At 36.5% G+C, this 22,669-nt stretch overlaps 1 protein-coding gene across 1 annotated transcript in view; it reads left to right on the forward strand.

The window, feature by feature from the left end:
* The window catches only part of PAXIP1 (PAX interacting protein 1), a gene marked incomplete at both ends in the record, with an annotated part of 35,257 nt that extends 13,219 nt beyond the window's left edge, over positions 1 to 22,038 (forward strand). Inside the window, 15 exons of the mRNA XM_082015558.1 lie at positions 3,426 to 4,070; positions 6,885 to 7,599; positions 8,371 to 8,465; positions 9,441 to 9,536; positions 9,875 to 10,012; positions 11,132 to 11,253; positions 11,818 to 12,002; positions 12,206 to 12,249; positions 14,828 to 14,895; positions 15,301 to 15,403; positions 17,766 to 17,934; positions 19,693 to 19,793; positions 21,064 to 21,198; positions 21,282 to 21,357; positions 21,908 to 22,038. Of these exons, the coding sequence (XP_081871684.1) occupies positions 3,426 to 4,070; positions 6,885 to 7,599; positions 8,371 to 8,465; positions 9,441 to 9,536; positions 9,875 to 10,012; positions 11,132 to 11,253; positions 11,818 to 12,002; positions 12,206 to 12,249; positions 14,828 to 14,895; positions 15,301 to 15,403; positions 17,766 to 17,934; positions 19,693 to 19,793; positions 21,064 to 21,198; positions 21,282 to 21,357; positions 21,908 to 22,038 (2,823 nt within the window). The remainder of the gene's footprint in view (positions 1 to 3,425; positions 4,071 to 6,884; positions 7,600 to 8,370; positions 8,466 to 9,440; positions 9,537 to 9,874; positions 10,013 to 11,131; positions 11,254 to 11,817; positions 12,003 to 12,205; positions 12,250 to 14,827; positions 14,896 to 15,300; positions 15,404 to 17,765; positions 17,935 to 19,692; positions 19,794 to 21,063; positions 21,199 to 21,281; positions 21,358 to 21,907) is intronic.
* Positions 22,039 to 22,669: the final 631 nt, after the last annotated feature.

Below are 22,669 nucleotides of genomic sequence, written 5' to 3' on the forward strand. Positions count from 1 at the left end.
AACTGCTGACAAAGTAGTCATATTTCAAATCACTGCCATCATAGCATCATAAGAATATCTCACGTTGGAAGGGACCCATAAGGATCACTGAGTCCAACTCCTTGCTCCTTGCAGGACTACCTAAAACTAAACCATATGACTAAGAGCGTCATCCAGACACTTCTTGAACTCTCAGAGGCTTGGTGCAATGACCAGTTCTTTGGGGAACCTCTTCCAGTGACCAACCACCCTCCTTTTCCTAATGTCTAATCTGAATTTCCCCTGATGCAGCCTCAGTCGATTTCCTCGTGTCCTACCCCTGGTCACCAGAGAGAGGAGATCAGCATCTCCCCCTCCGCTGCCCCCCTTGAGGGAGTTGTAGACTGTGATGAGGGCACCCCTCAGCCTTCTCTTTTCCAAGCTGAACAAACCAAGTGACCTCAGCTGCTACTCATAAATTGTGCCCTCGAGACCTCTCACTGTCTTGGTCATCCTACTCTGGACACACTCTGATAATTTGATGTCATTCTTATATAGAGGCACCCAAAACTGCACACAGTACTTGAGGTGAGGCTGCACCAGTGCAGTGTAGAGTGGGACAGTCGCCTTCCTTGACCAGCTTGCTGTGATGTGCTTGATGCACCTGAGGACATGGTTGGCCTTTGACTGGCAAGGCATGCTGTTGACTCATATTCAACTTACCATCAACCCAGACCCCCATATCTCTTTCCGCAGGGCTTCTCTCCAGCCTCTTGTCCCCCAGCTTGTACGTATAACCGGGATTATCCCGTCCTGGGTGCCGAATCCGACATTTGTTCTTGTTAAATTTCAAATGGTTGGTGACTGCCCAGCTCTGTGTGAAGCCTCTCTACCCTAAAGGGTGTCCACATCTCCTCCTAATTGAGTATCATCTACTCCCTACATGGGAGTAGGAAGTCAGATGTGTCTGGCTTTATGCAAATGGAGAACCTGTATCAGAAAGATCAGGTAACTGGCTAAAAGCAGCATTGAGCACATCAGAACACCCTCCTCTACTATAATGCCAGTAATGCTTTGGTTATGTGTTCAGGTACTCCTTTTCCTGAAGTAGAAAGATACGTGTAATTGATTTAGTGCCTTTGTTCAGAGACTGAAAATACTTAGAACAAATTGAAGCTCACTTAAAAGTGATTGCTTGGATGCTGTTAGTTAACATGGTGGATGGAGTAAGTTTTTGGTTTTGTTTTTTGTGTTTTATTTTTTGTCCTTTAATAACATGAGCACATTTCCATCACCATTGTTTTAAATTTCAAATCAGTGGGAGGGGTCACCCAGGTTAGCTATTGGAATGTGAGTCTCTAAGATCAGGTTCTATACACTACCTCCTTACATAAATCTGTGAAACTTTGTCAAGTTTCTAATGCTGTTTTATACAAATTGAGTATATTACTGTCACACCAATGACCCTTTTCATATTTTGGAGTTAAAGTAAACTATCTAATACTAAGAGAAAAACACATGGCTAGTAGGATGACAATAAATTTATGCATGCAATACATAGGAAAGTGCTTTAGAATAAAACATGGGCTGGCATTAGAAGAGAAAGTGTGGACATGGGGAATGCTTGCTTTCTCTTCCCTGTTTAATTTAAAACTATAAGAATCTTTGTAGGTTTGGGGGGGTTAGTTTTTGTGTGTTTGGGGGGTTTGGGGTTTTTTTGGTGTGTGTTTTTTGTTTGTTTTGGGTTTTTTTTAAGTGCATGATCTTTCTTCTGTGGAAGATTTAGAAGGGTGTACAAAACACCACCCTAGTTGTCTCCTCCATCACAACAAAATGTAATGCTTGGACAAAGAGCTTTTCTACCTAAAATGGTGTTTTTAAGAGGCAGTGATACACATTTAAGAAGTGTTGCCTTAAATCATAAGCTTTTTAGAGCAGAGGATGTTGTTGTTTTGAGCCTGCCAGTCAAGAAACTGGAGAAAAAACACATTAGCATTTCATATAGAATCATAGAATCATTTAGGTTGGAAAAGATGTTTAAGATCAAGTCCAACCGTTAACCTAGCACTGCCAAGTGAACATCACCCAGTCCCAAACCTGGGGTCCAAAATAAATATCTTGTTCAATTTATGTAATCGTGGAATGGGAACAATTTTATAGGATGATTATTTAAAATGCTTCTAGTTCTGCGGCTCTGACAAACTACTACAAGGGAATCTGCAGCAGTTTGTAATAAGAACAGTTTTGACACTAGTGAAAACTTAAACGATTGATGACTCACAAGATGATAAAACAAGATTCTTAATAATTATAATCACAAAAGAATGAAAACTCATATTTGCAAATAAACTTGGTTTCATCTGTAATCTCTTTATTGTGTATGAATGACAGTTCATTTTAGGAAATAACTCTGGAGAATCATTAAATTAATTTCCTCTGAATGTGCTAATTGTTAATTTATATTGTTTGACATACAAAGAAAATCCCAGTTCAATCACCTTTAAATATTAGATCCTGAAATTAGTTTCAAATCTTAGAAAGTTTTCTTTTTTTTTTTCCCACTGTCTTGAAATTTGTGAGGGATTTCCATCAAAGAGGATGTTTGAATAAATAGAGTGCTGATCCCATATCTATTTCTGTTTCTTGGGAAAGGAAACAGTGAAGTTTTAATATTTGTATATATCCTCAAATGATGAAATGATGAGGAAGAGATAAAGTTTTCTACTTGGTCAGCATCATAACCTCTCATTGAAATGGATTTAACTAATATTTGGATAGAAGTGTAACTTTGAAGTTGAGGGCAACATTACAGTTTGCAGCTTCTGAGAAGGTGTATGGGAAATATCCAGTCAGTTTCTGATTTGTATTCCTGGAGAAATGCATTTTTTCAGTGATCACCTTGTAAATATTTGTCTTTGTTTTGAAGTTCTGATTTTTGCCTACGTGCTTTTTCATGGTGGGTTTTTTTGTTTGTTTGGGTTTTGTGGATTTTTTTTTCTTTTTTTAGTGGAGAAAATGTAAGTATAAACTGTATTTAGACTCACCTTAATATCTACCTAAAAATGAGCTGCATCTTAGTATTGGCTGTGATGTTCCTAGCTGCTGGAGTTCTGAAGGCTTGTTCAGAAATTAATTTCATGATTTTCAAATGCTTTGGTGATTGGGTTTGGGAAGAATTTAGGTAGTGGTGTTTCTGCAGGTGAAGATTTCATCTTCTGCAGTTGTGCATTCTGAGTCCTTTATCTCATACATGTGGAGATTTTTGTTTTAATCTCTTGGAACTTGAGGTTACACGCAGCAGTGTAGTTTGTCCTGTTGGTTCTGGGAGAGATCACTGTTAGTGGACATAGAGAAATCACTGTATTGGACAGCCTTTTGTGATCTGCCCTCTTATGCTCTAGTCCTGCTCTCAAAAAAGTTATTTGGGATTTTTTTGTCTTTAAATATTTTTTTTTTCCCCCCCCCAGGAAAAATATGAATGTGCTTGTAAACGGGACAGCATTAAAATTGTAACACCAGACTGGGTACTGGATTCTATAGCTGATAAGACTAAAAAAGAAGAGACTTCTTATCATCCTCGTTTAATTATATACGAGGAAGAAGAAGAGGAGGAAGAGGAAGAGGAGGAAGAAGCAGAAAATGAAGAACAAGATTCTCAAAATGAAGCTAGTACTGATGAGAAATTATCAAGCCCACCATCTTCTCGAGAAGGATCACCTTTGGGTGATCAAGTTTTTTCACCAAAATCTACTACTGCGGATAAGGCAAAAGGGGAATTGATGTTTGATGATTCTTCAGATTCCTCTCCAGAAAAGCAAGAAAGGAATTTGAATTGGACACCAGCTGAAATCCCACAGGCATCTGCAGCAAAGCGTAGGTTGCCCCAAGGGAAAGACTCTGGCTTAATTAATTTATGTGCCAATGTGCCACCTGTGCCAGGTAATATTTTGCCTCCAGATATGAGAGGCAATCTAATGGCTTCAGTACAAGGTGCCCAAAGTTCTGATCGACAGGAAATGATGGCTACGTGGAGTCCAGCTGTGCGGACATTAAGGAATATTACTAATAGTGCTGATATTCAGCAGATTAATAGACCATCAAATGTAGCACATGTAAGTGTTGGATTTTTAATTTATAAGATATTGGATGACTTCTTAGGAACTGTATCATATTCAGGAACTTCGATTTCATTTTATTGTTCTTTAAATGTACAAATGGTTAAAAGTTCTTTGTACTACCTGGAAGTTGTGGCCAAATTAGTAACCTCCCCATAATAAGTAACTTCATTCCTAGCCGGTTCACAGAAGTGAGAATGGATTTGGAAAAAATGTTTGGAAGAGTAAAGCTGTGTTTAACTGTGGAGTGGTTTAGAGCTTCAATATTGATTTCTTGGTAAGAACAAAAAGAAAATTCATTAATTTAGAATTATTTGGCTAGTTCAGGAAACCTCATTTCATACTCTTCAAGCTTTTTGTTCAGTGCAAGGAATTATTTGTGCTATAAACACATAAAACTGTGGAAAAGATTGTTCTCACAGTAGGTTCAGTTCTATACTGTGGTGTTCTGCTGGGCATCATTAAGTTGTTGTATAGTATAGTCAGGGTTATGATGCAGAAGTCCTAACTTTGAAGTTCTTATGCCACTCGTATAGTTGAAATAACTGCAGCTTTTGTACTGAATTTATTTTTAGAAGAAAATAAAAAGCGAGTGAGCATGCACTGAAATAAATTGCAGAATTGAAATTCTAAGATGTTCATGAGAAGGGAATGTGAGAAAAGTAGGTGCTGGGAAATGTTAGACCTATCTTTTACTTAAATAATTGTACCGGTGCATATGTTTGGTTGTTCAGAAGCTTAGAGCTAGTACTTGCACACAAAAAGTAGAGTCACTCAGAAATGTTGGTTCTTTGTTGTCTATATGACTTCGCAATATGAAACAGAAATGCAGGCTTCCTTTTAAAACTGAGTCTTAGATTCCTCTTCTCAGTGCCTTGAATTGTTTAAGGTCTGAGACTTCTGAGTAAGGACTGAGCAGAACCACCCGAGTCCTGGTCAGTTGGCCAGTGCTGGTAAGTTGTCTGATGCCTTCATGTCTGAACACCACATCTACAACCCAATCGTTATACTATCAAATACTCTTTAGTGGTGCCCCTGTGGAAGTATTTTTCTGTAAGTGATATTGTAGAGCTACAGGGCAGTTGATGGTACCGTGCTTCAGCTAGACTTTGTTCTCCAAAAGTCTTTTAGACTAGGGACTTGACTGTGGTGTGCCAGGACTGTTCTGAAGTATCCTATCGGGATGCTGTGTGGGTTGCAGTGCTAGCTTCAGCATGCGGAGAAAAGCTGTGCATCTTAGAATTGTGCATGTGCTTCCTGGAGAGAGGAATACCGATTCTACCTTTTTCCTTATAACTTCTTTCTGGCTAGGTTAAGTTGTACTTTGTATCCTGCTTGGGTACCAGTCTTGGGTGGATTCCATGTCATGATGCACGATCTTGGAAAGTTAATTTTTAATTTGAACCTCAGATTTCTGCGGAATGGCGAGATCTGTAATAATAAGGCATTTTGCAGATAAAAAGTTACTTTCTGAATGTAACCCTAGGATACTTTGGAAAGTCTTATCCCTTCATTTTGAAATACGTGTTTCTGTAATTTTGACTTTTGGGACTTTTTGTGGATAGCAGCATGAAGATATCTCATACTGAGCCACGGAAACATTCTCTATGTGTATGTTATTTTTAGTTATTGAATGTTTATATTGTGGTGCTGTCTAGACATTAGTGATGGGTGATTGTGGTTGTAAATGTATGCTATACCAACATTATCACAATTACGTAGCTGAAATCTGAGATGTTTTGAAGTGCAACACGAGAGCCACCTCAGATGAAGGGTTGATGGACCTCTCATTGAGAGGATACAGTTAATGGGCTTTGTGTTTTAGTGATGTGCTTTGATTCATCTCTGTCGCACACCCACGTCACTGAAGCTTACACTGTATGTGGTGAAATAGTGTGGGTGAAGGAAACGAGCCTTGCAGGATTCACCAAAGCTGTTTCCATGTTTAAGACTTTATGAATGGCAAGTCTAGAATTTCCTATTGCTCCTTCTAATATTTAATAGGTAGTTTATATTAAAATATTTTAATAAATATGTAGAACTCATCCTAATCTATTAGAAATTTGCCTCATTTTTGCTGATGCTTTAAAAACTCACTTACTAACTTGTGTCTGCTTAGTGTGAAATGATTTTTCCCTTAACAGAGAGTAATACATCTCACATGAAATTAAACTCCAGATAACTTCAGCACTCTGTATAAACCTAAAATCTATTATTCTTAAGCATGGTGGTTTTTTTCCTCAAGAAACTATTAGTGCTAAGCAAATCAATGTTTTTCTTTGTTTTCTGGGATTCATTTTAAAACATAGAGCTGAATATTCCTGAATTGCTTCAGAAGCAAACAAGGTTGTATTAAGTTCCCATGTTTCAAACAGCACCAATTAGTAGAGGCATTATTAGCAGTTTTTAAGTTAAAGAAAATGAGCCTATGGAACTAACCTTTGAACTTAATGGGCCAACAGGATTGTCAAATAAATAGTACGGTTGATTGAGTTAATCAGTGAAGTTATTAATATAGTGCTAATAGTCATAATGCTATTGGAGATATCATCAATAATACAGGGATAGGGTTTAAATTTTGCTAAAATGTGCATTGCCTTATATTAGGAGCCACGTGTAGCTCCGTGGTTTCCTGTGTGTAAGACCTGTTCATTTTGCTATTAACAGTTAAAGATTTTTGTTTAGCTCACAAAATACTTAAGCATAGGGTTGTGGGTTTTTTTTGAGAATTGTATTTTCCCAGTAGTTCTTCAGATATTTTTAAAACTGAATGACAACAAAAAGGTCACAAAACTAATCTTTCTTTTCTAGATATTACAATCACTTTCAGCACCTACAAAAGGTTTAGAACAACAAGTAAATCATAGCCAACAGGGACATCCAAATGCGGTGCTGTTTAGTCAAGTGAAACTAACGCCAGAGACACATTTATTACAGCAGTCGCATCAAGCACAGCAACAACAGCACCATCCTCTTTTACACCTTCAACCTCAACAACTTATGCAGCTACAACAGCAGCAGCAGCAACCCCAGATTTCCCAGCAGTCTTTCCAACAGCAACAGCCTCATCAGTTTTCACAACAGCAAGTTCATCAGCAGCACCAGTTCGCACAACAGCAGCTTCAGTTTCCACAGCAGCAGTTACATGCTCAACAGCAGCTACACCGTCCTCAGCAACAGCTCCAGTTCCAGCAGCAGCATGCTTTGCAACAGCAACTTCATCAGTTGCAGCAGCAGCAGCTACAGCAGCAACAATTGCAACAGCTACAGCAACAGAATCTGCAACAACAACAGCTACAACATCAACAGCAGCAAATACAGCAGCAGCAGTTGCAGCAGCAGCACTTACAGCGATTACACCAACAGCATCAGCAACAGCAAATGCAGAATCAGGCAACACCACACTTAACTCAGACATCTCAAGCACTACAGCATCAAATTGCAGCCCAGCAGCCACAACACCACCAGCAGCAACAGCAGCAACTGCAACAGCAGCCGCTTTTTGGACACGATCCAGCAGCAGAGAGTTAGTAATTATTGCCTTCTGATCCTGGGAAAAAGTGGCTAATGACATAATGCGGGTTAGAATATCAAAAAATAATGCTGTGTATACAGTATGGGATTGTAAGACTTAGAAACACCATTCATGGCTCAGGACCTGTTTTACTAATTTTTAGGCAAATGGATCTAAATTACAACTAAGGATGATCCAGAAATCTGAAAGGCCTGGGAGCACTGAGAACTTTCTCTTGTCAAAGATATACTTTATGCCACTAGCATATAAATTATGCTATAAGAACAGTGTTAGTCTATGCATACCATACAATTTTAATTTTTATTTTCCTTTGGAAGAGGGGAAAGGGGAAGCTTTCAAAGAGGCTAAAAACTGGAAAGACAGCTTAAATTTTGGAAATACTAATAAATTAATGAATTAATTTAGTATCAGATAGAAAGTTGTCATACCTTGCTTTGAATTCTGTCCATGCTAGTAGAACTGAAAGCTTTTTGATCATTTTGGCTATTTGTAGCTGATCTGTATAAAAGAGTAAATCGTTGTCTTGTGTTTTCCTTGTGGTGCCTCTTCCTTCTATCCTTTTAGTCCCCCTTGCTCCAGGGAAAAAAAACCACCCAGAACAAAAACAAACCCTACTTTTTCCAAGAAAGATTTACTTCAAAATTGAATGATGTTTATAACCTGGTAAGAGGGAAGATTAGCGTAGCTAATATGTTCTGAGATGAACTCTTCAGACTTGTAAGTATTAAATTTTTTGTTCTTTTATGTGCCAAACTATTCCAGTTCCAGAAGAGTATTTCCTGCTGGGCTGTGTCTTTGCAATTGCTGATTACCCAGAACAGATGTCTGACAAACAGCTGTTAGCGACCTGGAAACGGGTAAGATTCTGCTGTATTTTTAAAAACTATGATAACATAATGTCATAGTAACTAAATTCTAAGAAGAATGATTGGAAGTATTTCAGCACTGTTCCCTTTTCTTTAGGCATCTTTTTGTGTAATGTTTATGTTACAACCTAAAAATCATTATTCAACTGCAGCTGACCAGAAAAAGTAATAAAAATGCTTTAGATGTGCAGCCTGATTGAATTAGGTCTTTAGTCAGAACATTGGCTAAGTAAGTTATAGTCTTAACTATTTCCTGACTACTTATGCTTTTAATCAGGCAGCTGTAGTGCAGCAAATGTAATATTCTATTGCTCTCTAACTTTAACTTGATTGTATTAAAAAAACCTCTTTTTTGCATATAATTTTGGCATTTAATAGCCTGTGAGGTATCCACCTGAGTGAATAAGATGGAGGAATAGAGTGTTTCTATTTTTTGCCAACTTCTATTTTTCAGAAAAATCTGATTGTATCCTTTCCTAAATGAGAGGACTTTGATGTTCTTCAGAAACTTCTGATGGATTTTATAGTTGAATTTTCCCTACAATTTTGCATAATCAAGTAAGCTGTTGACATTTTTAACAGCACTTGTGTTTATTGCTGAAATAGAATTAAATAGTTCATGAAAAACTGTTTAATAGTTATACTGCAAAAATAAAAAAATGTGAGAAGGGTTATTTTTGTTTATATATCTTTATTTGTTTTTTTAATTGATTCTAAAAAAATAAGACTTTTTGTAGCTCAGTGAAAAGATGCATATTTAATTTTGTTTTCTCCTTTTTTTTTTTTTTTTCAAAAATGTTTTTAACCTAGACAACAAACCTTTTTGGGGGGTTAACTCTTCAGTGAAATGGTGCTAATGGTGGCAGTGTCCTAAAGAGTAAACTTTAATTTCAGACTGTTTGATTCTTAGGGTAATTTAAAAAATTGTTACATATATGAGAAGTTTTGGGTTTGTTCTCTTACCAGATCATTCAAGCACATGGTGGGACAGTGGACCCTACCCTTACAAGCAGATGTACACATCTTCTTTGTGAAAGCCAAGTCAGTAACATGTATGCTCAGGTAAGCAAACTAGTAACGTGCATTCATCCATGCTTTCATTTTATTACGGGAAAGGTAGGGCTTTTCAGTATGTACTTCTTTCTTAGTTTGCAAGTATAAAATTAAAGTTTTTCATGATGTGCTTTTTTGTGATTTGGGGTTTATGGTATAGCAAACTTTCGTAATGCATGTAGTAGACTTATTCCAGAGAACACTGAGGAAGATGCTATGAGAAGAAGGATCCTGGAAAAGTAGACAATAACAAACAATTAAAATAAAACGTTCCGTTGCAGAAGGAGATTAACATAAAATAAAAATATATTCTGTTTTTTAAAAGCTGTTTATGCATATATTCATAGGCTTTAAGAGAAAGGAAGAGATGTATTACAGCACATTGGCTGAACTCAATCTTGAAAAAGAAGAAAATGGTACCACCTCATCGAGCCCTTCATTTTCCAGTGGCATTTCCACCAGGAGGAAAGCCATGCTCTCAACATGTAAGAAGAAAAAGTTTACTTCTAACAAATGCTTGATTCGTTACATGACCAGTATTAAAATATAGCTAGAAAGTGCTTACTCAAAGCAAAATACATATTTCTTTTGTCTTGGAATAAAAGCTTCTGTTAATCTGAGGGTCCTGTGTTGATGTGGTGCATACTACTGGGTGATTCAGAGTGCTTTGCAAGTCTTACTGAGTTCCGAGTGGTGAGGAATAACACCTGTGTTTGTGAATCACTCTCTGAGAAAGTGAGGTGTGAAGATTATGTGAGTTATATGTAGCAAGAAGCTTAAACTTGCAGTCGAATCAGATGCATCTTGAAATACACTGTGCAACATAAAGATGCCAAAGTATGTCTTGGCATTGGATTTCTTTGTGCTGGATGCCGACATACAGGATGATGGCCTTGCTACTAGCCTGTTCTAAAAGACAAAAAGAAATAAAAGTTTGGGAAAATCGGAATATGGTAGTATGCATGTGAACACCGTGATTAGCAGTAAATGTAATATGTAATGTAATAATATAGTTTATTATCAACAACAACATTGCTGTTGCCTTTTCCTAAATAAAAGGAGAGTGGCAAAAATGAAAACTTGGCTAGACAAAGGATATGAATGGGAGAGGTGGAATTACAGTTCACCACCTATGATCAGCTGGCACAGTTTATTTGGCTTCATGGCAGGGTAGATCAGAGTGCTCAGGAGATTTTTTTAAAAGAGTAGAGCAAGTAAGTATAAGTGTTATCTCTCTCCCTGAATATAAACAGCAGCAGAAGAAAGAGGTGAGACGTGTGGGAAGAAAACTAGCTGTGAGTTCTTTCATGGTAAAACTGTAGTCTTTATAAATGAGAGAAAGCTGACCGGCAGAATGAAAAAAACTCTTCCTGAGTCAGAACTAGTGCTGGCAACTTGAAATGTTTATGTATAAACAAATCACTTTTAAATTCTACTTTATGTATCCTACAAGCCAGGTTTTAGTTAAGTGCCTATATGCCATAGTTATGATGCTATATATTGCACTGTTGAAAAAGTTGGTAACAGAAAAATATTTTCAACAGGAGTGTCTGGTAAGTACCATCTATGTTCAGTTATTTGTAATTGTCTCTTTCTGTCTGTAGATAATCTCTGTGACAGGATTTGTTGATAGTGACAGAGATGACCTCAAACTAATGGCCTACCTAGCAGGTGCCAAATACACAGGCTACCTGTGTCGCAGCAATACAGTTCTCATCTGTAAAGAGTAAGTGGTTTGACTGCAGTACTCACGTTCTCAGTTGCCTTTTGCCAGTTAGTGCTTTTCTTAATGGGAGGTGCTAATTACATCTCATAATAAGAATATTAATTTTAATCAATTTTGTGATTTGATAGCAATGAGCTTAGTGATGTCGTTTCTTGAACTAAATTACTGCACATTGTTACGTGATAAATTTGGCCTTGTGAAGACAGGCAAAAGAAATGTAATTCTAATCTCACTGTTCTACAGTATTTTGTAAGTGATGCTGACTGTTACATCATCTAAAAGTAAAATGTCTTTTTTTATTTATAATTGTTTCATAATGTTGGAGGAGGAAAAATTAAGTTAAATCCAGGTCTAACTTGATTCCATTTGGGGCAGAAATACTCCCCTGATTGACTTGTTCTAGCATGTAAAGCAAAAGTATTTTTTCAGTGTATCTACTTTGTCACTTTTAAAATAGATAATAGGCCAACATAGAAATACTGGTATTTTAAGTTTGTTATTGGAAATTGCTATTTTACCTATTTTATTGAAATATAATTTTTTTTTTCATCTCTGAACAATAAGGCCGAGTGGCTTGAAGTATGAGAAAGCTAAAGAGTGGAGAATACCATGTGTGAATGCGCAGTGGCTCTGTGACATACTGCTAGGAAACTTTGAAGCTTTACGGCAGATACAGCACAGTCGGTATACAGTATTCAGTCTTCAAGATCCACTTTCTCCTAGCCAACATCTAGTTCTAAACCTTTTGGGTAAGAGTTTCAGTCCCAAAATCCTGTGTTCTGTAGCTTTTATATATATATACCTGTAGCTTTTAAATATATATATTCTGTAGCTTTTATATATATATATATATATATATATATATATATATATATAATCAATAGAAGCATGTGTCTTGTGTTTTAAATAACTTTGCGATGGTTTCATTTTTGTTTTGTTCTTTGTTTCCTAGATGCTTGGAGAGTCCCATTAAAGGTATCACCAGAACTCCTAATGGTATGTTGAATTATTGCATATATACAGCTATTTTTATAAGATTACTCTTTAGTGTTTTTAATGGGTGAGCACATGTTTATATGGTGTGAGGAACATGCCAGAGGGACTTAGGCAGACCCACACTGAAACTCCTGGCTGTACTTCCTGCTAGTGTTCTCTCTGAGAAATAAACTTTTGCAGAACTAAGAAGTTGCACTGTGATATACAAAATCAGGTTACTTTTGAGACATCTTGGGCTAGTGCTTCACTCTTCAATTTTTATATCAGACCTTTAGAAAGGGCTTAGTAGTTTTTGAGTCAGTACCTAACGCTATCTGAAAATCAGGCCACATATGGGTTTTTAAGGCAGAGGACCAAAAATCAGTAAGAATCTTGTTATTTAAAATTGAGTTAATATACTAGGATAGATAATGTAAATTAAGGGTGGAACTGCTTTATATCATCTGTTTGAAATAGTCTAAGAACTAAAACTATGGGCATCCATACCATATATTTTATAATGTAAAAATATATCTTGCATTAAAAAGTGTAGTTGATAACACTGGAAATAACAGTGTGACCAAACAACAGTAAGGATACAAAGAGTGTACCTTAAAATTAAGATACAAAACATGTATTTTTTTGTCATGTAGTGTATTCTGTGAAACATGCAAAACATGAGAGGTGTAAGAGGTGAGGTTGAAACTGCAACTTATCTTCTGAGCTGTTTCCTTGTTTTGAATATGTAGAAAACTATTTCAGTTTTTGTATTGTAAATTCCCTTCCCATTTCAGATTTGTACTTTATGACTGTTTTCACAGCGTCTGTCTTGATATAGATAGATCCCAATCTGAGCTAGTGAGCTTTCAGTTCATTTGTACAACAGATGACTGTCAGATAACATTTTATACTGTACAAACACGTTTTGTCACACATCTTGTGTTCTGGATCCCTTTTTATCTCAATTGTTTCATATACTCTTTAGGAAAGAGGAGCTTAGTAACTGTCATAACTTAATTTGTACTAATACTTTAAATGGGGTCTCAGCACTATTTGTTGTTTAAATACCTTTCAGCATTAGAAATAGCCACTACTATATCCCTGGCCATAAGTTTGAAATCTTCTTTTACTTATAGACCCCTGTGGAATTGTTTTGTGAGCCTGTAGGTAACTAATTTTTAGGAAATTAGCTGCCTTTAAAAATTTGTGTGCTTCATATTTTCCTGAAGAAGGATGCATTCTACTAGTGGCAAAATAAAAAAATCCTTGAAGAGATTCAGTATGCACTATGAATATTTAAAATAGCTTTTTACTATCTCAGTTTTGGGTTTGTTACAACCCTTTGTGTCCACACTGCAGTTGAGCTCATCCTAAAATTGGGCATGTGCCTTCTTTGAGTGACTGTCAGACCAGGTGGTCGTCCATGTTTTATCTTATGTAGCAAATGGAGAGAACTTAGGTGTCAGAAAGCTGAATTTAGTACCTCCCTTTCTGTATTTACTGTACGGGGACCCTTCTTGCCCACGTGAAAAGAAGATGTTGTAACTTCAATTGAAGGAGACTTCTGGAGATTATCATGTCCAGCTCCCCTCAGGATGCCCACGTATGAAAAATACGATGGGGTAATAGAAAATGCTGGGTGTGTCAGACAAGGTACTTCATTGCCTTCACAGTAGGCATTTCTGTTAGTATTGGGATTTAAAATATGGGGTCCTCTTTTGAGGACAGCTGTCTGTCAGATGGTGTTGATGCCATTTACCTTTTGGATAGAGTTGGAATGTCTATGAAAAAGTGAGTGTGTGCGCTTTTCTTTCCAGCTGCTCTTGCTAGTGTTTGTCTAGTATAAAAAAGCACATCCCTGAGAGCAGGGAGCAAACTCTGTCCCTCCCAAAGGGAGGCTGGAGTAATGCTGCCTGACTTTCTGGTCATGTACCTCTAGCATTCCTCATTAAATTTCAGGTGTAGATTTGAATGTTAAAAAGGAATAGATGTCACGTGCTCCTGCAAGTGAGAGCTGTGGTTTCAAGTTATGCAGGCCAGGGAGAGCCTAAAAGCTGCATTTCTCTACTCCTGGGCAACTGCCCTAGTGGCTGATCTAGTACTGGAGAGGCGGGAGTGTCTATCCAGTGAGTTACCTGAGCATTTGCTGGAGCTTCTGTTTATGTAGCCAGGCAACTTGAGTGCTTGAAATGCAGGTGCCAGTTGATATTTAAGCACCTGGAAGAATAGTGTAGTCTTCATGTGTTTAACAAATGGACAGGTTTTTCAGTCTTTTTCTCATTTAATTGTTTGGGGTTTCCGTTGATGATTATCAGCTTTATTTTAATAGAGAAAAAAAAGTCCCACAATATTTTAGGTGATGTTTACATGAATGTTTACATAACTTTATGGAGAAGCTTTGGTTATTGCTCAGCTTTGCTCTTGAGTCAGTTGTGTAAGCAGTAGGCATACCAGTATGCATTCAGTAGCATGCCTTTTTCAGTTGTGTTTAATTTTGTTTAATATAGTCTTAGCATATTGGTGGATAGTTTTTGTCTCAGAATACAAGTTGGTTTCCCTGCTCAATTCAGATATAAACATGTAGATGATCTAATTTCAGGGTGTGAGGTTGCCTTTGAAACCAAAGCAAAATGAATCCAGTCTTCAGCCGTCTTCCAAAAGACCAAGGTAAGAATAGTGAGCAATCAGTGCCGGTAGTCCTTAATTTACTTTTCTACAGAAAAAATTCCATCCTGTGCCCTGTGCATTGAAATAAATAGCGGTGTTTTTTGCATTTCGCCAGCTACTCAACTGGCAGGAATAAAATAGTAACTAGAAGGTTTCGAAGCACTAAGAGAATTGCAAGAGAACAGAAATAGGAGAATATGTCCTGTTCTCAGCATAGAAACTTTTTCTTCAGAAGAAGATTGATCCTGTCTATTTCTCATTCATTTGAGTACTTCCATTGGTAAAAGTTGCAAGAATGTACTTGTGGAATTTAAAAAAAAAACCCCAAAACAAAAAAACAAAACAGTAATAATAAAAACTTTGGGCCCAAACTTCACATTCTGCTGTGTTTCTTGTATTTTGTAGGATTGAAGACCTACCACCACCTACTAAAAAGCTCACCCCAGAATTGACACCAATGGTGCTCTTCACAGGATTTGAACCTATGCAAGTTCAACAGTACATTAAGGTGACTTTTATGCTTAGCTCTTGCTAACTACATTGAAACGTGATAACTTTTTTCGTAATGTTGAATTTTTGCTATCTAAGACTTGATTAGTATGCATCTAGTGGACAAAAACCCGTACTTCCTGGGGCTGAGGTTAGACTGTAGATTTATATGAAATGAGTTTTATTTGGTAACTGTTTGGCTTCAGTTAATTATTTCATACTTCTGTGCTACTTGGTTTTTATTGCCATATGATTGTTTTAAAAAGTAAGAAAGCCCCATCCACATTTAAGCGGCAAACTTCATGACCAAATTTAGGTGAGAAAAGTAGTGATAGTTGTACTGGACAAGACACCAGATTATTCTAGTACAGTTGCTATCTGTAATGCCAAATGCTTCAAAGAAAGCTGATGACAAAGCTCATGGCAGGAGTGAGATAATAAGTTCCTATGGAGATTTTGTTCTGTTCCCTAATAAAGCTGTCCCAAAACTTAATTCTAAATGAAACTGTTAAAGAACAGTGTAAAAAATCCAGTCATTCCTTGAATCTTAATAATTACTAAATATTTATTCCAAAAGAACTTTTCATTTATGTTATTTTTCACATGTTGGCTGAAGTTTGAGGCACAGGGTTTTTTTAATAGCTGACCTCAGTAGTGCATGAAGGATCCTGCCAGTGATGCTTGCTCCAGATAATCAAAAGTAAATGAGGCCTAGTGCGAGTCTGGTATGTTTCTTAGAAATACGCATCACTTGGGTGTGCTCAAAAATACCTCGTGTCTTCTTTATTATTACCTGGACTTGTTTTTAGGTAGTTGGACTTTGTAGTATTTTTCCCTTGCAGTGTTTGCATTTGAAGCTTGAGACTAAATATTTTAGAACATAAAATATTTTTTAGTATATTCCATAAAGTTCCAGTGTCAGTTCCTCATTTTCTGTCATGTTGGTACTGGGTTAATTACATGGAGAATCTGTTTTGGTAACACCTATGGGTCACAAATGTAAAAAATGGAAGTTCAGCCTCAGGGCTTATGAAATTGAATCTAAACTTGGCGGTGATGATACCGTCAAGACCTTTCAGAGTTTGGATTCCTAGCTGAGGCTGGATACTTCTTATCTTCTTGAGATGGAGGGGTCATCTTTTTTCCTGTATGCCCAAAGGGTTCCTTGAACATCAGAATGGAAATCTTGCAAGATCTGCACTCACAGGCATACATACAGTGTTTGAGCTGAACATGTAACTATGAAAATAACAGCCTTTGCCTTTCATAGGTGTAGGAGTGTGCTGTTCACAATGTGTTTATATATACCATGAAGGAAATAACTAGTAGAGAGGTTCAGTGTCATCGAATAATACTTTGTGTATTATCTCTATGCAAACTGTCAAAGTAAGCCGACATAGTAAAGAAAAGTTTAAAACACTGTCCTTGCCTGTCCTACTTGTTCCTTATTATCAGAGCAGTAGAGTACAGAGGGATGCCAGAAATCTTTTAAGGTTTCTCATACACCCAGTAGGCTTTCCTGCATTTGTGATGCCTGATGACTGATGTAATGTAATCACCCTAGTATGTTCAATATTTATACCTAAACATATTGGTGGAGTTTTTGTTTGTACAAAATGCTTGTCAAGGAAAATCAGAAATCTATGGCACATAGATACTAAAATTGTCCAAATATTTTTTTATTCTTTAAATTTTTATGGGAGGAAGTGCTATTCATTGTAACTAACACCTATGGCAATTCAATATGCCTCACCAGTTGATTAGTTGTATTACCGATCCCTCCAGATAAGGATTTGTATCTTTAACTGACAAGACAGTAACTGAGGTGAGTTAGTTTGGGTTTGGTAGTTTAAACCAAAGAAAAAAAGGATACTTGCTCAGTATCATGAAAAATACATGTGGAATTAGTGCATTTAAAGAATACATGTTTTTCATGAGATGCTTTTCTTTTTGAAGAAAAGACTAGCAAAATTAAGTTTACCATAGTGTATGTTATACCTTCTATAGAAAAGATCAAAATTATTATATTTTCTGCTTACTTAAATTTAATAGCATATTTCTTAAAATTTTTAATTTTTATCTTACAGTTATTTCCTTGCTTAAAAAAAACACAATCAAAAACTAAAAAAATGCAGAAGTGGAATGTAGATTTCAGTCTTGCCAGATGCAATTTATGTCTGGAAATACCTGGATTTTCAAAGGATGTAAATTCTGTCAAAATTAATCGGTTTCAGGAATGACTGTAATACAGAAATTGCCTATATTTGTTGTTTCATTAGGAGCTTAGTTTAATTTGATGGTGATGTTATGATTCTTCATTTTATTCCCTCCAATTTCTAAAAGACTATTCCATTCTGATTTGTGTTTTGTACAACTTTCAGAAACTGTATATCCTTGGAGGTGAAGTAGCAGAATCTGCCCAGAAATGCACCCATCTAATTGCCAGTAAAGTGACCCGAACTGTCAAATTCCTGACAGCAATTTCTGTAGTCAAGCACATAGTGACTCCAGAGTGGTTAGAAGAGTGTTTCAAATGCCAGAAGTTTATTGGTAAGTAAAACTAGTATCTAATAAAACTTCTATAGTGAACATAAGGTTTGTTGATTTAAGTATGTGAAGATGGCATGTGCATTTAAATATACTTTGTTGTTTTGACTTTTGACTTTAGTGTGTCTTGCCAGTTTTCTGAAGAGTTCAGTTTTGAAAGCAGAGATTTCTGCTTTCTACGGCAAATCTGACTAGTGTAGTTCATAACTCATGTTATGTTTAAACAATTGTACTACCTCATATTTCACTTGAGGTAGAAGGTTATGTTAGTATTTTTAAATAAAGCCGTTAAAAAGTTAGTATTTTTAAATAAATAAGAAGAAATTATGTATTTCTTTTAATTAATTTCTCTTTCGACAGAACATTTTGTTTCATTTAGTTTTCATCTGATTTAACACAGTTTCTTTGCATTAAATGAAGTAAAAAAAATACTTTGAAAGTTTGCTTTAAGGCGATGAGGTGATTAAGTGGTTGGATGTTGTTAAGCATTGTATGTATTGTACAGACATTTGCAGATTTTTACCTATGGTTAGGTTACTTTTTAAGCCCCAAATGCTTTTGGTTTCAATGCCACTTCTGGAAATACATACAAAAATGTATTTAACTAATTAAAGTTAATAGGTGTAGTACCATAACTGGGTTGGAAGATACCAATTTTGTGTTTACACTGCTTTTCTGTGAAAATAACGAAATAGATGGTTTTGGTCTGTTTGACACGGGTGTTGGGTCTGAAGGAAATCTTCTTAAAGGCTGATTATTTGTTTTATGATTGTTTTATGCTTTTTATGTAATTTATTTGTAAGGAGAAAATGTATAACATTGCTGCATAACCATCACAAAGACTTAAATCTATGAATAATTAACCACTAAGCCAGCAAACATTTTTATAGATCTGGGGAAGGCAACTTGCTTGGTTCAGCATCAGTGAACTGAGAAATCAATCCATTTGAAAGCTATTAGAAGGTAAAGAAGGTCTGGGGATTTAGAAGGATGACTGTTTCGATCTAGGACTTGAAGTACTTGTCTACTGAAACTCAGTAGATCTGTAGCTAATGGGCTGCCTTTGCTTTTGTACGTAGTACTATGATGGCAAATATGGCAGTTGTGTAGAAAAATTGGTTTTCTTCGTTTTATGGGAGAATATTAACACCATCTCTTGCAGGTTGCCAGAGTTGTCCTTGGAAAGGCCGATTTGTTCTCCATATAAATTTTTTTTTTCTTTAAACTTCGGTGTTTTGAATTAAATCTGACTTAGAAATATGTTTGACAGCTTTTTGTGGAAGTTAAGAGTGAAATTCCATTCCTAATAAAAAAAGAAAAATCAGCTGAATAACAGGACAAGGGAAACAGATGGAAAGTTTGCTCTGTTAAGGCTGCTTGAGGAGTTGAAGACAGTTTCTGGGCTCCTGTAGGTTGTCACAGTGATTTGAACTTAAACTGAATCATTCTGCTCCTTTTTTTGTGGAGAATCAACAAATGAAAGCTGCAAATTACTCCAGTAAGTTAGAAAAGGGACTTTATAGGACAGTGGTTACTGCTAGATACACAAGTGTAAAATAGACAGTTTTATTCTCCAAGTAATCATGGGTCATCCTTGTAAGGTGCCTAATAAAAGGCAGTATTATAATCATGTTAAAATTAGTGAGTGTTTACCATTTAGAGTCATTCTGCCACCAACATTTTCTGATCAGATTAGATCCTGGGTTACATGGATGTTTTTGTCTTTCATGCATTTCATCATTGGTCTTTCTTATTTTTCAGATGAGCAGAACTTTGTGCTCAGAGATGCTGAAGCTGAGGTGCTATTCTGCTTTAGTTTAGAGGAGTCTCTAAAGAGAGCACAAGTAGCTCCACTGTTCAAGGTATGCATTTTAAAAGGACATTTAAATACTTGGAGCTTTTCAACCTCATGTTTTCGTCATTGGGACGATAGCTTTTGTGGCCAAGGGCAATAAAACAGACTAGCATATAAGCATCTGTTATAAATTCTATTTTTTACTTTATGCCTACTTCCTGCCTAAGAATTGCTGGGATGGATCTAAGCCCTCTGAGTGACTGGGTCCTGTGGATATGAACAAAATGTGCTCAGTATAAGCTCAGTACGCTTAACAGTATTTCTTCCCTTACAAAAACTAAAATATTGCTCTGTTATTTGTAAAATGCCACTTAGAGAAGGGACTTTTTTTTTTTTTTTTTTTTTTTAACACCAGCCTGGTAGTCAGAGCACTTGCCCATAGAAATGAGAGTCTGAGAGTGAGTTTGCACTTCGGCCTCAGGGAGTTGCTGTTTGATTCTTACCGAAGACTGCACTTACCACCAGACTGTTGGCGAGGATGGTGCAAGGTGGTTTTCATGCCTCCGGTTAAAATTATGTTACAGTGCAAAGAGGTATCTGAAGATCCAAGTTGCTAGAGATTCTTCAGCCTGTCTGAACTTGAGACTCTTCATTGAGGCAAACCACCTAAAAAGGGTATTTTTACAACTTGTAATGAATAGGAATCTATGTCTCTTATTAAGTCTAAATAATACATTTCACTCAGTTTTGCAGTCTAAATAGCAAGTGGGTTTTTTTTTCTTTATTCCTAGCTGGTAAACAGAGGTAATCTACTTTGTGATCTGATCACCTGTATCAGTCTCAGTCAAGCAGTCAGATAATTTTTGTCAGAAAGTAATACATTGGCTCTTAATTAAAAGCCAAACATCCTTTTGCAACACTTGAGACGTCCCTGTGCAGTAGAAGCAAGGAGCACTGTTGTTCTTGTATGTCTTACCAAGCTGCAGTTACCTTTTAGTTTTGTTTTTTGTTTGTTTTTTTTTTAATCATAGTTTAACGTGTGGTCATTTGAAGGTTTCCTGATTGCTATTTTAAAGGTTTTGAAATAGGCACAACTGAGCTGTTCAGATTTATCAGACTTGTGGGTTTGCCCCTCCAGGGAAAACAGGTCAGTAGTAATTAAGGACAACTCAACAGATGATGAATTTGTTGCCATAAGCTGTGGTACCTAACACCAGCTTACAAAGCCTGCCTCATTATTGTATAAGACAATAGTCACATGATAATAAAATTTGCTGTCTTGCAGAAGTCAGTTAACAAAATCATGCTTTTATTTATTCTTTCTTTTCTCTTTTTAGGGAAAATATTTTTACATTACACCTGGAATTTGTCCCAGTCTTTCCACCATGAAAGCTATTGTGGAATGTGCAGGAGGAAAAGTATTATCTAAACAACCTTCTTTTCGAAAACTCATGGAGCATAAGCAGAATAAAGTGTGTACAGTGTTGCTTTCTAAAATTTACTGGTAATGTCTTACTGTGTTATACTGAGCTTACAGTTAGTTTCTTTTGTTTAGAGTTTGCCTGAGATAATCTTGATTTCCTGTGAAAATGATCTTCACTTATGTCGAGAATATTTCACAAGAGGCATAGGTATGTATAAGCTGTCAATGTAATTCGAACAGTATAGGTGTTGTTTTGATTTTTTTATTAATATTATTATTTTACAAGTAGACATCTTTTGAAGCTTTCAGATAATAATAGAGGAATACGTGGTCTATCCTGCAAACCACGCAGCAGTCTGAGCCAGCTGTTTGCTAGGCGTTTCTAATGGAGGTATTTTAAAGCCGGGTCACCATAAATCGCTGGAGGGGTAGGCTTGAATGTGGGGCTTCTGTCCTTCCTGAAACAAGATTACTGCCTTAGTATTCATCAAGTTAGTTAAAGGTTTGGGGTTTTTAACGTGTAGAACCCCAAGACATACTGTGTTTATTAACAAAGACGTGCATGGGGAAGTCTAGTATTTGCGGTGTGAAGTGTGTGATGGCTAACAGTAGGGCCCTGGTAGTGGTGGGGCAATACCCCCTTACACCTTTATGTGAAGAGCGGAAAGGTACAGAATGGCCCCTCCTGATGCACATGCCGAATGAGGAAGAATGTCCTTGCAGGGTGTAAACTGTATGCATGTTTTTGATATTTTCAGATGTCCACAATGCTGAGTTTGTCCTGACTGGGGTACTTACTCAAACACTGGATTATGAATCATATCCTTTTTGTGTAAAGGCTGTCCGCTGCTTTGGGGAGTGTGGTTTACTAAAAGTTTTTCTTAATTAGAAACTAATTATTTATACTTTTTTAGGATGGGTAATGGTTACTTGATGGGAGGGTAGTTTAACACCCAGAAACCCAGCTTTTAAATTCAAAGAGGAATTACTTTTTGATAGGAAACAGTTCAGTGGAGGTGGGAGGCGGGGCTATCAGAAAGTAACAGTAGTAGAATATTAAGCAACAGGAAAAAAACTTGTCACTAAGGAAAATACTTGTCACGGGTTACTTGCAGATGAGGAAAATAGCTTTACTGAAGAAGATTATAAACCCTGTTTGATAAATGCAGTGGAGGGACCTGTAAGAGTTCTGTGTCTTTATGCATGTTTTTATGTAAGTTCTATTTTGCAGTCATTTCTTAAAAGTTGTTCTTTCTTAACAAACATACATATAAATTTACTTGATGGATAGTGAAATGCCTTACTGCTTCGGAATCCTTGGAGCATTAAATCTAGCTGTTCAGCCATTGTACAAAGCAACTAAAACTTCCTGTGGATGCTGTTTTCCAGCTGTTTTCCTAGAGATGATGAGCAGTTTAAAGCAGGAAAGCAAAAATAAACTGCATCTTTTTTAGGATGTGTAATTTTATTATGCTGAAACATAATTTACTATGTTTTGTATTATACTACCATTTTAAAAG

This window comes from Phaethon aethereus, assembly GCF_964289735.1.
Source record: "Phaethon aethereus genome assembly, chromosome: 2".
NCBI lineage: Eukaryota > Metazoa > Chordata > Aves > Phaethontiformes > Phaethontidae > Phaethon > Phaethon aethereus.